Source organism: Solanum lycopersicum, chromosome 8 (genome assembly GCF_036512215.1).
Source record: "Solanum lycopersicum chromosome 8, SLM_r2.1".
Lineage (NCBI taxonomy): Eukaryota > Viridiplantae > Streptophyta > Magnoliopsida > Solanales > Solanaceae > Solanum > Solanum lycopersicum.
The window spans coordinates 54,646,666-54,665,265 of record NC_090807.1 but is presented as its reverse complement, the minus strand read 5'-3'; the positions used below and the strand labels follow the sequence as shown (position 1 = coordinate 54,665,265).

Sequence of the window (18,600 nt, the reverse complement as noted above, 5' to 3'; positions counted from 1 at the left end):
TTTTTCAATATACCCATTTTCAGATAAAACAGAGTGGATGGGCCCTGAATACATAATGACTATTTTAATTCTGCCTCCAGAATGCAAAAGGCAACCTGGAAGACCAAGAAAAAAGTCTCACGAAAAACCAGCAAGAGTGATGTTTGAATCTAAGGGGACAAATACATGTTGTACATCCTCGAAAAGCTTAGAAAAGATCCAATTTGAAATGTGTATGATGATTTTATACATTTAATATTGCTTGAATTTTGTCATTTGAATATTATTTTAGTTGTATTGATACATGATCACAGATGATATTTCAATTTACTTTTAAAATGATATTTCAATATATTTCAATGGTATTATATTGTTTAACATGTACCCCCGATGTATTACAATTTACAAATGAATTCAACAGGTACCATCTATGTATAACTATTTCTGATAGGTGTTATTAGTGAATTTGTGGAAGTTCAACTAAGTATAAATTAGTTTTCTTATTAATCTAGACTTTAACTCTACATTTGTTTAATTGAGCTATTTCAGTGATTAATTATATAAAATAGTTGAAAGAATTAAATGTGTTAATTATTGTATAAATTAGTTGGTATAAAGTGATTTTATTGTAAAATTGTATAAAGTAGTTTAAGTTGAACTGCTACTTGAATATGTATAATATTGATAACTATATTTTATGTGGAGTTAGTATTTGTATAAGTTAATGTTTGTATAAATGTAAACTTGATGTCTGCATTTATATTTTGGTATACAACCTGCAGATAAAATTTGATATTTTTGAAATTATTTTGTATAAAAAGTTTTGACGAATTCGAAAATCAAAAGGTGACGTTTGCCGAATTAGTGAGTTCAGTTTATACTTCAATTGGACTGTATAATTGCATAGGACATAAAAAAAACTAACAAACAAACTGAAAATATAACTGATACAAATTTTTGTTATTTATATGAGAATAATTACATTTGTATAATGATTTCTCAATTAAGTTAAATAATTATTCAATAATTATTTTATAACATGTCAAACTATTTATTTGTATAAAATAGTATATAGTAGTTATATTCACAAAAAAAATGTAAAAATATATATGAAACACCCAACAAATAAAATAGTAAAACGGAGTTCATTAAACAAAATAATAGAGGCAACAAAATGTTGTTCCCATCAAAACTGGAATATTCAAAAAGTATTACTGCTAATACAGAATTTCAAAACAAACACAAAAGATACAATAAAACTAAGTGATTGTGATATGTTCAATACTGACCGCATCAACTTTTGATCTGATTGGTTTGTCTGGTGCTTCACTGTCACGAATCGCCTAAACTTGATTTTTGTGCATGCCATAATTTCACAATAGCGTTGTATATATGCTACGCATAAGGTCAAGATCAAATGGACCTGTTGGAATGCCATTGTCATCACTCAAGAACTCTGTATATGCCGAAATGTATAGAACACAATTCCTATATACAAAAACATAATAATACAAGATATTTTTCAACATTTGAACTATGAAAAAGAAGTCATAAAAAAAAGACAAGTGTATAATAACTTACAAGCTGCCAAGAGGTTGCTGAAGAATATCATCCACATATACGATGTCAAAAGAGTCATAATCTGTGATGCAATTTGTATTTCAGATGTGAAAGTACATCCAATCCTTTCTTTTGATAAAATCCGTACATTGAAAGATACATGGGTATCAGTTGTGCATATTCTTTTTTATCTCAGTGAGTACATACGAATCATGGATGGATCTTCTGAGTGAATCATATACCATTATACAACGTTCATTAAAAGACACAACAATCAATACCCAATGTAATCTCTCCTTCACATTAATCGGAATGAATATATTATCAATAGTAAACCATGGCACAACATGTATCCTATACCCATTAATATATTCAAGAATGGTCTCTTCATAGCTGGCCTTAGACGCAAGAGTATTGGTTTCAAAATATACATCCCAAATGTTGTGAATCGGCGTGTTAAAATAACAGTCAATAGTGCTGAAGTTTTTTCCTCAAATAGTACAATATCACATTTTTGTGTTGTAGGAATTAAAGTAAACACAAAAAAAGAAAATATTATACAAATGCAATGAATTTATATTGTAAAAATAATGTAGCAAAAATTATACTGAATCATTCAGCACTTGTACATGATTAGCTAGTTTATAGAACCAATATTTATCCGATACAATGCATACAACAAAATTCATGTGCCCTTTTAAGGTACGTTATTTCTTTTTATATCGATCATCAAAGGTTTTCCTATTGTTGAAGTTAAAAGGTTTACAACTGATATGTAATATACATAATTGTGAAATTATATATATTATACAAATTAACTCCACACTCGCTTGTTTTGGTGTCTAGCAAGAAGACCTTGTCTTAACCATATCCAGAAATCGATATATAGCGATGTGTCATGTGTTCCACTAATAGAATCAAACTGATGCTTCTGATCAAAGATTACGACAACTTTGAAGAACAATCTGAAATGAGATAATACGTAATTGTTAGACTATATAAATCATGACTGTATATGTATAAATCAAACTATATGTATAAAATTTAAAATTATACCAGAAGAAGATTCAAAAGTTGTAACATATGGCGATGCATTATATCGACCTGGACATCTAATTCGATGCATTAGTGTCATATCCACCACTCCTGCCCCTGAATATAAGACAATACTTCTTTCTGGGTTGAGTCTCGAAAGATGTCGATCGAGAATTAGTATCGGAGATTCTGTTAAAACTGTATTGTAGCTTGCATCAGCAGGAGATATCATTCAAATTGGTGCAACAGATATGATGTGTTCTTCATGAGGTACATCTTGACCAACAGGCTTAAAATAATAAAAGAGCCAATCAGTTATACAAATTATCAGTGTATATAGACATATACAAAAACGTCATATAAGTTATAATCAAACCTCTAAAATTGTATCATACGGTGATAACTTGATAGTGATGGGAACCTTCAAAGACTGACCAACAGGCTTTAAAAACAAATTTTTAATAAATGCGTATACAAACAAAGACTTTATATATAAAAGGTCAAATCATAAATACATATAAAAAACATAAGTTAAGAACATAATCAAACCTCCTCTTTTTCCTGATCTAGTGACAACCCGCCAGTGATGGGAACATCCGGTGATAACTCGCCAGTGATGAGAGCCTTCAATGACAGGAAAACATGTTTAAAAAAACAATTTTTACTAAATGTGTATGAAAACGGAGACTTTATACATAAAAGTTGAGCATATTATACATATACAAAAACATAAGTTAAGAATATAATCAAACCTCCTCTTTTTTCTGATCTAGTGACAACCCACCAGTGATGGAAACACCCGGTGATAACTTGTCCATGATGAGAACCTTCAACGACAGACCAACAAGCTTAAAAAAATAATTTTTTAATAAATGTGTATGCAAACAGAGACTTTATACATAAAAGTTCAAAGCATAGATATATAAAAAAAAAACATAAGTTAAGAACATAATCAAACCTCCTCTTTTTCTTGATATGGTGAAAACTCAACTATTATGACAACCTTCAATAAATAACAATGTTCATAAATTACCATATGAACATTTATTGTATAATAATTATACAAACGGGTGTTGCATAATAAATATAGATTTTAATTTATATATATATATATATGTAATTATAAAAATAAACAGTTAAAAGTTGCACATATACGTTCAAATAATATTAAATTACTTCACTGTTCTCTAAGTTATTCATTTCATTTGGACGTTGTAGTCCGGAACTTATAGGTGACTGTGGCACACCCCCAATTGAAGATTTCGATGGGACTTCTAAATCAGAATCCTGAAACAAATTTTCATAAATTCAAGATACAAAATTATCAATGTATATAGACATATACAAAAACATCATATAAGTTCATAATGAAAACTCTACAATTGTATCATCTGGTGATAACTCGTCAATGATGGAAACCTTCAAAGATTGACCAACAGTCTTGGATTTAATTAATTTCTAAAAATATATCAAATACAAACAAAAGTATACAAAGACAACAGGAAAAAAAATCAAACCTCCAAAATCTTTTCATTCGGTGATAATTCATCAATGATAAAAAGTTTCAAAGACTGATCAATAGGCTTAAAAATATAAATACATATACAAAAATAGTACGACGTTCAAAAATTAACATATGAACATATATTGTATAACAATTATGCAAACAAATATTGTGTAAAAAATTTAGATTACAATTTGTATATATACGTAATAACAGAAATAAACAGTGGAAAGTTGTACATATACATTTGGATATTATTGAATTACCTCATGTTCTCTAAGTTATTCATTTCATTCGAACGTCGTTGTCTGAAACTTGAAGATGGAGAGTGTATAGGTGACTGTGGCATGCCCAATTGGAGATTTTGGTGAAATTTCTGTATCAGAATCCTGAAATAAACATTCAAAACTCAACATGCACAATTGAATTTATATAACAAATGTAATTATATGTTTGAATACAAAACCTTCGCAGTTAATTTTTTGTTATAATGGCATTCAGTACAACATTGATGTTGTTTTTTTTATCAACTTTCTTAAATTTGTAAACTATTCTTTTACCTAGAAATACATGAAGGTAAGAATTTCAAAAATTTTAAAAATAAATATACAACAATATGTGCAATAATATTATACTTACAGACAATTTGAATGAATCAAATTCAGCACGCGAAATGTTGATTTGAGATGAATCGTTGTTCGATGTTGTAACACCTGTAGCATTTGATTTTTTACGTTTGAGAGGCAATTGTTTGATGGCTGGCTTGGTTACAATAACAACAGGTTGCTTTATGTGCTTCACACGTCGAGTCTTCACTGATGGAGAGACTGGGGCATTGCATGTTTGTGGCATTTGTGTATCGTGATCTTGAACAACTTTGGGTGGGATTTTTGGTATAACCTAGACAAATTGCCTGAGCCGCTTCTTGATAGTTAAGATATCAGAATCAGATACAACTTTTTTCTTTCCCTTGTTGTTAATTGATTTCGGAGGGTCTTGAAAGTCATCATATGACTCATGAGATTGTATAACATCATCTGCTTCAATGTTGGAAGGTGCTACTGATGGTGAAGCTGTATCAGATTGGACATAATCTGGCGGCAATGGAATGATTGCAATTTTCAATGGAGTTGGAGTTATGTTCCGAAAAGTAATCTGAAATTTATAACAAAATCATTGCATATATATATATATATATATGTATGTATGTATGTATATATATATATGTATGTATGTATGTATATATATATATGTATGTATGTATGTATATGTATATATATATATATATATATATATGTGTATGTATATGTGTGTGTGTATATATATATATATATATATATGTATAATTAGTGAGTAACTACATACATTATTTACGAAGAACACAAAATTTATATATGTATAAACACTTGTACATGTATAAAAATGAAAGTTCTACTTATTGTATATGTATAAATATGATAAACAATATTTGTATATAAAATAAAGAACAACACATATTAAAAGTAGGCAAAAGTACATACCGAATTATTGACATCGTGAAACATTTCTTTCATGAAGTAATCAATGCGGGGATAATCCTTTTTGGTGATTCCATTGAGAATTCTAGGAATATGGTCAGATTTTTTAACAACCATTTTTTTGTCTACTTGTGAACAACACTCACAAAATCACACTTGAATAGCAATAGGAAATTCATGAATTTTGTAGTACTTCCCTGTTTTGTTCATTTTTTCCAATCAAATTTTTTGTTAGCTCCTCAAAAGCTTTGTTACCCCATGAATAATCCATATACATTTCAGATTCTACCAAGTCAAAGTCGATTCGATCAATTGTTGTAGAGAATGACTCTTCAGATAGAATGTAAGAATGTTTGAAATACAGAATTCCAAACTTCAATGCATTTTCATCGTTATCACCCCATACCTTATTATTAAAACTCTAAACAAATTCTGCTTTTGATACACTTTTTTTTCTTCTGAAAATACATCTGAAGAAGTCTATTTGTTTTTTCAGTGTGAACATAAATGTTGACAGATCATCACTGCATTTAAGCTCAGAAACAAGACAGAAATCTCTACGGGTGAAACGTAGAGTGGTACCATTTATGTAATGACATTAGAAGAACTACCCTCTACCTCTCGCAACATAAAACATCTAAACAATTGTGCTTGAACATGACAACAATACATACTTGATATTTGAGCAAAACAAGATGATGCGCAAAATTGATTGAACTCAACTGAAGGCAATTTGGAGCGTAATTGATCCATTACCCCAATATTGGTATAACATTGCACGTGTGTTGTGTAAAGTGAATCTTCCTTGAGAAAAAATTGTACTCCCTAATAAATAATGTAAATGTATTATACAATTTCAAATATATAATTATACAAGACAAATAGCATAAACTGTATAACAAATACAGAACTATACAAAGTGAATATCTGTATACAAATACAGACTTATACAAAGTGAATATCTATATACAAATACGGACTTATACAAAATGAATATCTATACACAAATACAAAGTTATACAAAGTGAATATCCATATACAAATACAGAGTTATACAAAGGGAATATCTATATACAAATACAAAGTTATAAAAAGTAAATATCTATATACAAATTCAAAGTTATACAAAGTGAATATCTATATATATATATAAAAAGTTATACAAATATGAATACAATTAAAACATAATTTATATAATTTATCAACAAGTATAACACAAATATCAAAATAATGCAACAACAACTTGAATATAGAATTTCATTTTTGTATATAGAGATACAAATATATTCAAACAGTTAAGATATGCGTACAATTTTAGATGTGAACTTAAAACATCTACAACTTACCTCAATTCTTTCAAAATGTAGTCATTCAATTGAATCAGATTGGGCATCTTCTATATTACTAGTAGATGCAATATCTTTTACTTTACGCTTCTTTTTTGAATCCAAAACTTCAACTGATTTGTCTTGTTTAATGCTTGTAGATGCAATCTCTTTTACTTTACGCTTGTTCGCTGAAGTCAAAACATCAACAGATTTGTCTTCTTTATGTTTATTCACTTTTTTTTGTCTTTCCTTTTGAATTTGCAATATGCATGACTTCCTGCATCTTCAATGGGGTATTACCAAATTTCGACATACGATCTTGTTGATTAATTCAAGATTTAGTCATGGATCCTGAAATTTCTTCGACATCCTGAGTTAAACCCAAAGAAAAAGATGGAAAATCATACAAAAATTGTTGATTCGACTGTATAACTCTAATGATTCTCTTAGAAGGTGTTTTTTCTTCATTTTGGATGTATAAAACAGAAAAACTGAAAAAGAACAAAAAAGTTAGCAGTAATATAAAATACAAGATAATGAAATAAGCATGAAATCGGAAAAATAATTACCTGGAAAATCTGAGAGAACAACTTGAGAGGCAAAGGTAGAAATTTTAAATTTATGGTGAAAAAAAGTTAAAAGAAAAAATCTGCAGAGTCTCACAAGTAACGTGTGAAACGGGGGTTAAAAGGGGAAAAAAGGCACGCTTAAACTGATAATACTGACAAAAAGTAAAAGGCGAATGATAAGTAAAGCAAACCATAACTATTTTAAGTAATTTCTGATATAAGTTTATTTTTCCATGTAATTTTTCCAATATTACACCATCCCCGATATCCAGAATATTCCGGGAACTAACACCTTTTGTCTATTTCTTTTTACAAAGTACTTCAAGGTTTCCTCGAAAGATGGCCTAAAGTATATACTAATATCATGTATACGAGGAATACCAAAATAGTAACTATAATTCGTAATTAGTCAAAATTATAGCTGCTAATGATATTACGCTCCAAGTTATAGTTGTTTATGGATTTTTCTCTAAAATTAACATTAAGCCCAATCTACCTCGATTTTTATCAAATCCAACCCAATTTCTTTCCAATAAAGTTATATCCCAGGCTAAATTAAGGAAAAATTATATAAATTAATACATTTTAAAAAATAATTACTGATTTAGTGATATTTTTTGTTTATTACTATTTATAGAAATGTTTTGTTAAATCTGTAATATGTATTAAAAGTGAATTATTTATGCAGTATATGTGAATTATAATTGTTTTTTGAAATATATCATGTTTGTTTGGTAAAAAATTATCACATTTTATATTATAAGTGTATTAAAATGTGTGATAAATGTATTATTCATCATTAAAATTTATATTATATGTGAATAATAAATTATTCTTTGCAATATGTATTAAACGTGTATTATAAACGAATTAAAAGTGATCAAGTGAAAAAAAATATTATTGCTATAAATGATAAATATTTTTTTATTATAGTATATTTACGTAAGTTTCCTCAAATTAATCTCCAGAGCACCAATCTGAAGGTTTTATTGAGTTATAGCCTAATTTATCTTATCCAAAATATAATATTGTTTCCTGAACTTGAACAATTCTCTCCAAGGAAGCATTCTGCATTGCAACAGAAGATGGAAAACTCATATATTGAGCATTAATCCATCCAAACACAGATCAGAAAAAACACACCCTACAATATGCAGCAAAGTATAAATCTCCTCAGTAAAAGAAAGGATAAGTACAGTATGAAGATTGGACCTTAACAGATGAACAATCTAAACAGGACATCAATCACTGAATTGGAAACTGATAACAACCAGATACACAAATTCATGGTAAAAATTTATATACACGGCAATTTCTTTTTCCCTTTTTTTTTTGGGGGTACACTGCAAATAGTAACTAGATGCTAGGTTGAGGCAGAAATACATGTGATGATTTATCAATCGATCATCTTAAATCACCATCTAAGACAATAGACTTTTGAAGATTGATTCTGAAAATGAATGAGATGCTTATAACAGGCTGACAGCTTAAGCCATTTTAGTAGAAGAAGAGCTGTTGGCTGCTGCTTTAGACTTGATGATCAACATGTTCCCTTTTGTAATGGAGGACATTTCTAGGGATGACACGAACCATTTAGCCAGATTAACAGAGTTCCCTGTCCCGATCATATTTCCTCGCTATGGCTAGTGCACAACTTGTCACAACAAATGGATTTTCTCAATGTCTTCAACCTGTGTGTGGAAGACAAAACTTGGGAATGAAGTAGTGATGTCCCTGTAAAATGAAGCACAAGAAAACATTATTTTTAGAGGTTTTTGGTTAATCAACGCAACAGTTTTCATGGAAAGTACAGTATGATGTAGAAAGAGAACATATAAAAGTTTTGTTTTCTCTGGTTTGCTACCAAAGAAGGAAGCAAAACAGCACAGTAGAAACATTTTTCTTTTGGCCTTGTGCATATAAAATGTTCTTCCAGTGAGAGAAGAGAATTTGACTGAGCAACTGAACCAACGAACAAAAGAGAGTTCATAAAGGCAACAGAACAAAGAAAAAGGATTACACATAATAAAGGATGTCCATAATATTTTGTATATTCAAAAGACATAATTGTGGAATAAGATTGTTGAATAATTTCATTCATATATTTCTATGTCATATACATGACTTTATATATACATAAGAGATTGTGGAATAGAATCACCTAAATCCCATGAAATCAGGGATTATACAGAATCATATATTTTACATTAAGAGAAAATCAGATTAATGATATCCACGATTATCCTAAGATCTTAAAGGATCATATCTTTGATGACAAGAATATCCTATATCAGCCAACACTCCCCCTCAAGTAGGTGAATGGATATCTTCCATTCCTAGCTTGCTTATTAAATCTTGAAACACATTGTTTGGTAATCCTTTTGTTAAAACATCAGCCACCTGATCTTTTGTAGATACAAATGGCGTACAAATGAGTCCACTATCTAATTTCTCCTTAATGAAATGTCTGTCTACCTCAATATGCTTAGTGCAATCATGTTGTACAAGATTATGAGCTATACTTATTGCTGATTTATTGTAACAATATAGTCTCATAGGTCCTTCCCATCTTATCTTCAAATCATCAAGGATTATCTTTAACCATAACAACTCACAAACTCCCATAGCCATAGATCGAAACTCAGATTCTGCACTTGATCTAGCTACTACATTTTGTTTTTTACTCCTCCAAGTCACTAGATTTCCTCCTAAGAAAGTGCAATATCTTGAACTTGACCTTCGATCCACTAATGAACCAGCATAGTCCGCATCTGTATAAGCCTCCAAAACCATGTCTCCTCCTCTTTTGAATAATATTCCTTTTCCTGGACTTCCTTTGAGATATTGTGGAAGCTGATTGACAGCTTGAAGATGCATTTCTCTAGGATCATGCATAAATTGGCTACAGCAAATCAAGCACATAATTTTGTTGGAAAATAAAGATTCCTTGTTTTGAGTGTGCCACTTCGATTCCCCAAAAATACTTTATTTTTCCAAGCTCTTTGATGTCAAATTCCTTGAGTAAACACTTTTTCAAATTTTGTATCTCCTCTGAATCATCGCCTGTTACTACGATGTCATCCACATAAACCAACAATATTGTCACCTTTCCTGTTTTGAGTGTCCTATGAACAAGGTGTGGTCTCCTTGACTTTGTTGATACCCTAGTTCGATCATAACCTTTGTAAATCTTCCAAAAAATGCACGAGGTGATTGTTTTAATCCATAAAGTGTCTTCTTCAGTCTGCACACCATTCCCTTCTTGCTTTCAAAACTAGGTGGCACCTCCATATAGATCTCCTCATCTAAGTCTCCATGTAAAAATGCAATTTTTACATCAAATTGTTGCCGGTTCCAATTAAAAACCGCAGCCAATGATAATAAGATTCTCACTGTATTCATTTTTGCAACCGGGGCAAAGGTCTCCAAATAATCAATTCGACAGGTCTGTGTATAACCCTTTGCTACCAAAGGTGCTTTTTATCTTTTCATGGACCCATCTGACTTATATTTCATGTAAACACCCATCTTCACCCGATCAACCTTTTTTCTTTTGGTAATTTCACAATATCCCAAGTTTTGTTTTTCTCCAACTCTTCCATTTCTACCTGTATAGCTTTCTCCCGTTTTTTATTTTCTAATGCTTCAGACAAAATTCTGGGGATAGAAATTGTGTGGAGGTTACAGAGAAAAGTTTTATGACTTGGGGATAGATTTTGCTATGTCATGAAAAGGCTCAAAGGGTGTTGTGTGCAAGATCTAATTCCTTTTCTGAGTGCAATGGAAAGGTCAAGGTCATTATGTTGGTTAAATTCTACTTCATGAACAGTTTAGTTTGCTGGTTCTGACGGTTCAGCAGGTTTAGGATGGGTATTAGAAGTAGTAACCTGAGGAGATGCTTGCAACTGACTAGTTTGATCAGTCTGTCTCTTTCTTTTGGAAAATACCTGCAATGGTAGATTATTTTCTAGAATTCCATTATCTATATTTGGATTAGGAGACTCAATGGGTTCGTTTGGATTCATAGACTCAGGTGACCGAACAAATGGTGACTCAGGCAAGAATTTGGCATGACTAGAAATAGACAACTCAAATAGTGACAAGTCTAGAGGTTCCTCTCCCTTCAATGACTCCCCCAGATTGTAAGAATGATTAAAAAAGGATTCACTCTCATCAAATATGACATCTGCTGAAACAAAGAATTTCTTAGATGACGGTTGATAACACTTGTAACCTTTTTGAGTAGGAGAACATCCTATGGAAACACACTTAAGAGCACGTGGATCTAATTTTGCCTCTATTTTGAGAATGAATATGAACATAGGCAACACTTCCGAAGATTCTAGGAACCAATTTATTGGAAATTTCCTAATTTAGAAAGAAATTCCTAAGAGTATCAATCGGACTTTGAAAGTTCAGAAATCTTGATGGCATTCTGTTTCTAAGATGTGCAGCAGTTAGGACAACTTCCCCCCAATACTGTTTTGGCACCTTTTTGTGAAACAACAATGATCTAGTAATGTCAAGTAACAGATCATTTCTTCTCTCTGCTATCCCATTTTGTTGAGGAGTATTGACACATGAAGATTCATGAATAATTACCTCTTTTTGGAAGAAAAGAGAGGTTTTAATTAAAGTAGTCCTTGGCATTATCTGATCGGAATCTTTTAATTGGCACCTCATATTGGGTTTTGATCATATTAAAAAAGGTAGGAAGAATTTGACTGAAATCAGATTTTTGCTTTAGCAAATAGATTCACGTAACTCTTGTACAATCATCAATGAATGACATAAACCATCTAGCACCAGAAATATTAGGAGTCGGAGAGGGTCACCAGTTATCATTAATAAGAGAGAATGGAGTTTGACATCTTTTGTGACTAATTGGAAAGGAACTACATTTGTGTTTTGTAATTTCACAATCATCACAAAGAAGACTCCACAATCAAATCTTTGAACAAAGATGGAAACATCCTTTTGATTACATAAAAGGAAGGGTGACCTAACCGACGATGATAAAGCCATACTTTCTCTTTATTTAACATAATAGACTCAGACAAGAATGAACTAGACAAGGAATTCTTAGATATATATTCACCATTGTGAAAATCCAAACAATAAAGACCACCTTTCTCACTAGCACGCCCAATCATCTCCTTCGTGTTCTGATCCAAAATAAGTAATATGAAGGGAAGAAAGTTACTTGACATTTGTAATCTTTGGTGAGTTTCTAGATAGAAATGAGATTTACAGATTACTTTGGATATGAAGGAAATTTTTAAGTATCAAGGATTTTCCAAGTAGTATGTCTCCTCGACCAACTACAGTGACAACTGAATCATCAGCTATAGTTATTTTTTTATAGCTAGGACAAGGGGAATATGATATGATGAGATGAGAGAGACCGGTCATGTGATAAGTTGCCCCAGAATCAACCACCCACGTTGGAGAAAGTTTGTCTGAGACATAAGTAATAAAAGAGTAAGAAATACTTGTGAAAGCCGATGAACAACTACATATTGAAGCTGAATGTTCCAAATCTCTAGTTGAAACTATAGAGTTATTCTCTACGGTTGCAAAAACATTTTCAGAGACTGGAATGTTTGCGGCAGTACCATTTTCAGACATGGTAGCAAAAATGGGTTTTTGTCTAGGTAGGATGAACAAAATTGGTCATGAATACCCTTCGGGTTGCCCAGTGGTTTGAGCTTGTGACTTCCATGTTGGAGGTCTCAAGTTTGAAACCCCTTGCCCGCGAAATCAAGGGGTTTGCCTTCTGGGTCGAGCTTGTGCACCAGGCTTGCCTAGTGCGAGTTACCTCTCCTATAAGATTTGCGAGCTATTGCATAGGAGTGGAGTTTTTACCCTGTGCGCACCCAAAGGGTAGCGACTGCGGGTTTCCCTTGTCATCAAAAAAAATTGGTCAGGAATAAGCCTAAAGCTCTGATACCATGTGGAATAAGATTGTTGAATAATTTCATACATATATTTCTATGTCATATTACATGGCTTTATATATACATAAGAGATTATGGAATAGAACCACCTAAATCCCATGAAATCAGGGATTATACAGAATCATATATATTTTACATTAAGAGAAAAATCAGAGTAATGATATCCACAATTATCCTAAGATCTTAAACGATCACATCTTTGATAGGATCATATCTTTGATGACAAGAATATCCTCTATCAGCCAACAATAATGAATAGCTACCATCCTACCACAAGCTTACTTCTTTCTTTGATTGGGGTTCAAAACACCAGATTTTGGAGGGAGAGGAGGGGTGGGGGTGGGGTTGGAGGTGGGAGGTTTAGTTTCTCTTCAGTTTTCCCTTTTCCTATTTAACAAAACAAGTGTGGGGAAAGAGAAACAGAAAACAGCAACAAGAGGAAATGAATCAGATCTAGATCTATTATCAGGTGGTTAAATCAACAATAATAAAAGCACAGTAGCCATGATGCAAAAGAACAGTTTACTTACTTCAAATAGGGCAGAGTCATGTTCTTCAGCAATGATGGGTATCTGATAGCGAACTCTTTCCAGTCCTTCTTGTCAATCTTGCCATCCCCATCAGCATCAGCATCAGCAAATGTCTATCAGAAAGACGGAGACATAAAAATTATGATAAGCAGACATGGGTTTGGAGAAAAGATTCATCTTGACAAACGCATACCTTATCAATAATTTCCTCAACTAGTTCATCAGATAGCCTCATTTCAGATTCCATCAGAATTGCAATTACCATTTGCTTAACCTAAATGAAGAAACTTTCCAATCAATTCATGGATAAATGCATCTAAAAATAAATCTGACATCAACTTTAACACAGCACACTGCAAGTAGATTACACCATAGACCTAGCTATGCACAGGGTTCTGCCAATGAACTTTCAGTTAACATAAACTTAAATGCTATCTCTGGATTTCAACCTTTATTGCATCAACATCTGCACAAATAATAATTAGCTACAATAATGGTTACATCCATATATTTACTTTCCTTTTACCATTATTGCATCAATATACTCACTTCTATAACAAATGCACTTATTTGACAATAGAAGAAAAAAAATGAGTTTGTTCTGGCTTAATAGAAGGATAACTGATCAGGTTTTGATCAGCATTGTATCATCCAGGGAACTGATCACATAAACTAGGAGTTCAGAAACTTCCAAGTTAAAAACATGCTTTCTAAGCATGTAATGCTATTAAGAACTGGTCACTGCAGCCAAAATATTGTCAATCTCAATGCTTGTGCTTTGTATATATCAGCTGTAACAACTTTTAATAAGTTAAAGTAAATTACTTGTGGGGCAATACTCTGTATGAACCTTGTGCTCACTCTTCTCCACTTCCATTACACTCAGAGTAGTATTATATTCTCCTATATAAATAATGCAGTCTAAGTTTATGATCAATCACTTCACAATACCATTCCCGTCTGACTTAACAAATCATTTTGTATCCAAAGTATTTTTTGAGACATCATCAGTGAGATCTATATTCTAGTTTCAGTTTCAGAATCAATCAACTTTCTACGTTTAACATATGTTATAGTTTATAGCCTGCAATACGTAAGCGAAATTTATTCTCCTTCGCTTCCAGTACTTCTAAATAGAACTTAAAACACTAGTGTCTGCAAACTAATAGTACATGTTATCAGCAATTGTTAGATTCGAATAGAAGGGGTAGTTATTTTAAAAGCATATGGTAATATCACATCTTTGGAGAAGAAAAGAACTTCAAAGCTGTTGACAGAAATTGTCAAACTTAATTACTCACTTCTTCTCGCTCAATGTACCCCGTTTGTCGTAAATCATACAGCCTAAAGGCAACTGCAAGAGAAAAAAAAGTGATCACAATGAATTACACACACCAGATGATTTGAATAGAACAACTATTAATTAAAAGAATGGTTTACACTCCTTACAGTCTATTTTATCATCTATTGGAGCATATGGATGGAAGATATTAAGTGCATGGATAAATTCCTCAAACTCAATAACTCCATTCTGCTTTTCATCGAAAAGGTCAAAAACCTGCAGAAAAGGAACTTGGAAAGTTCATCAACATGAAACTAAAGACAATTTCTTCATAAAGAAATTAAGGTCAGACAAGTTGATGCAAGGCAGATTTCTTTTAACTCTTTCCTCATTTTTAAGCTTTCCCTGATATATATTTCAACTATTAGAAAGCAGCTTGTCCTCAATACAGTCAAACAAGATATCACATGTAAAGAACCACAAAGCTAACAGCACAGTTGACAAATAACTATCCTACTTATATAGAATATGGAAAACTTCAGATGATTGATCCATCTGACCCACCTAAATGTGCTGATAAATGACATGGACAGCCAACTATAGTAATGTGTTATGTGACATATTCATATCGATTAAGAACCCCAAAGCTGGCAGTTCATATATAGACCGATCAGATAAACCATCTTTTTCAGTTGAAACATCAAAGTGCATTAATTAGCATGTTTAGCATATTCAAATCTAACACAAATCATATATAATATGCTAGCATTGTTCTCATGGAATGGAGATAGATATCCCAAGAGAGAACATGAGATGAACTAGCAACAGAAGTTTAAGTGCATTTACCCGGTCCAAAAAGAGATTCTCACCATGTGGAGTTTGAAATAAGGCTAGCTGAAGCTCTTCCTGGAAAAAGAAAGCAAAAGATAAATATAACATGACAATAGTTTCAAAACTCTGCACATACTTCAGTAAGAAAAAGTAAAGAGGAAGGGAAAAGACCACTCAAGGATCTTAAAACTGCAAAAAAGTGATATGCTGCATATGCAAATTTGTAAAAAATGAATAAGAACACTGTTATCATCTATCTGAAGATGAAGAAAGAACTTAAATAAGAGGAAAAGAAAGGTTCAAAAAACTAATATTCATTCTCTTTCCTTCATTTGACCAGAAATGTCTAACATAAAGGTGAAACTTCACGGAAAATGAAGATAAAAGTTGAGATAGATGTCGCTGAAAGGTTAGGACTGAAAATTGCACAAATCTCTACCTACATATTTCTCTTTGTACGAAGACTCGTCCAATTTTCAGGATAAGATATATTACGATGTCAGCAGATAGAACACACACAAATAAATAATACATATTGCAAAGAATTTATTAAGTTCAGCCACACCCAATAATTAAGCTCATAACCCAGACCTCCTCTCCAACTTAAACCTTACATCAAACTTAAAACCCGAAAGCAAGCCTTGTTGGGCGCACCTTTACTTCCAACACTCCATTCCACATATCCAACAAATGACAAGAGGGTTTCTGATGCACAATTGATTTGTGAAAAGGCTAATACATGAGACTACTTGAGGAAGCTAAGAAGCTAACACAGGAAAATCAAGAGTTTAGTGGAGACAGAAATATTAGAAGACAAAAAAAGAGATATTGTACTTCAAAAGATGCCTTACAATGACTATTACAATCGTAGATATGCTCGTATGAATGGATACAACTACTCAAAAGAACGAGTAACAAAATCTAATAGAAATCCTAACTAACTTTCCAATGAACAGTAACTCTGACCAACTTTACATTGAACAGTAATTCTAACTATAACTAACTAATAGTCTTGATCCTTGTACCAGTTTTCCTATCTCTAGCAAAACTACATGCATATTAGTAATACTGTCATCCTAGTTTCATTCCAAGAATCAAACAGATTGGTCTTTCTTTATTTTTATATAAAGTAACTTTAACAGTAAGCATCATCAACAAGAATCAAACAACATTCCGAGTAATTTTTAAAAAAATTTCATCATTTTGGAAAGGAATTTGCAATATATGTAATTTTTTTTTGTAAAATTGCTAAATATACTGAATTAGTCTAAGTGCACTAATATCCAAAAAAAAAAAAAAAAAAACTTATCACAAATTACGAATTGGAACAGACGGATAACAAAAGCAAAACCCTAAAAAAAAAAGGACAAATCACCTTATGTATCAAACCATCATCGATAATTGAACAACTCAACTTCTTAAACAACTCGTATAATGCTTCCACTTCATTCACATTAACTGCAAAAAAATCAAAATTCACCAAAAAATGATTCAACCTATACAGTTCCAAATCAGATTTTAATTTTTGAAAAAAAAAATGGAATGTTAATTACATCGAGATTCCCCGGCAAGTCGAGCAAGGTCCGTGTATTCGTAACTGAACTTTTTGTTTGGAGGGTAATGACATTCGAAGCAACCAGAAACAGCATACATACAAGCTTCAATGAGTGCAATAATGGGGAAAAATGAAGCACAAATTTTCTCTGAGATTGTCAAAGAACTCCAACTCTGAAGAATCCACAAAACAAATGAAAATTAAATAGAATTCTATGTGAAATTAAATGAATTGTTGCAATTTACCAGAGAATTTCGAGTGGAATCCATTGATTCGTATCACATTTCGTTTCACAAATTTACCAATAAAGAAGACAGAGAGGAGAGAGAATCATAATGATCAAATTGTTTTTTCTATTAAATGAAAAAAATTGAGAAGAACACTAATACTACAAATTATTGTTTCAAAAAATATTATTTTATTTTATTAGATTAATTGAATTTAATACATTTTTGATTTATTATTAATTTTTTATTAAATTTAGAGATATTTTTAATATTATTTTAATTTTAAATTAAAAGTTTTTATAAGACACTTGTTATATTATCTATAGATGAGGGCGTATTTAAATTTAATTATTTAATTAAAAGTGTGTGTTTTGATAAATATCGAAACGAGCATGTTACGCCTAATTAATATGATTAAATACTAAAATTTACTTATATGGACAGAATCTTAATATTAATATTAGAAAACATTAATTAGTCGTATAAGTATGTTTTTTAATCATATTTAAACGCACTGTTCTTTAATGTCAGTGCAAGATCAGATCCACACGACTGTGCAAGTGTTAAGGTGGTTCACGTAATAAACTTTATATTATCTTACATATTTATTTTTCTATTTAAAAAGTATGAGTCACATACTTTTACACCTTCTAATGATTGTTACGTCTCCTTATATTATATTAAGGCCAAATATATAAACAAATTCCTAAACTTGTTGGGTTTTTT

The 18,600-nt window shown here is 31.4% G+C and overlaps 1 protein-coding gene across 1 annotated transcript; it reads right to left on the bottom strand.

Moving 5' to 3' along the window:
* Positions 1–8,644: 8,644 nt before the first annotated feature.
* Positions 8,645–18,002, bottom strand: CBL10 (calcineurin B-like 10). The gene is made up of 9 exons (NM_001252116.2): positions 17,893–18,002; positions 17,646–17,820; positions 17,468–17,550; positions 16,108–16,167; positions 15,429–15,537; positions 15,281–15,333; positions 14,173–14,253; positions 13,980–14,092; positions 8,645–9,226 (listed from the first exon to the last, which is right to left on the bottom strand). The coding sequence occupies exons 1-9, from the start codon at positions 17,914–17,916 to the stop codon at positions 9,151–9,153; spliced, it is 774 nt and encodes a 257-aa protein (NP_001239045.1). The 5' UTR covers positions 17,917–18,002; the 3' UTR covers positions 8,645–9,150.
* Positions 18,003–18,600: the final 598 nt, after the last annotated feature.

Excerpts from the sequence above, each read along its gene's own strand:
- CBL10 (NM_001252116.2), bottom strand. The coding sequence starts at position 17,916 with ATGGATTCCACTCGAAATTCTCTG. Across the intron at positions 17,551-17,645 it reads ACTTGCCGGGGAATCTCGAT|TTAATGTGAATGAAGTGGAA; the intron begins GTAATTAACATT and ends ATTTTTTTGCAG. Across the intron at positions 16,168-17,467 it reads ATGATGGTTTGATACATAAG|GAAGAGCTTCAGCTAGCCTT; the intron begins GTGATTTGTCCT and ends TTCTTTTTCCAG.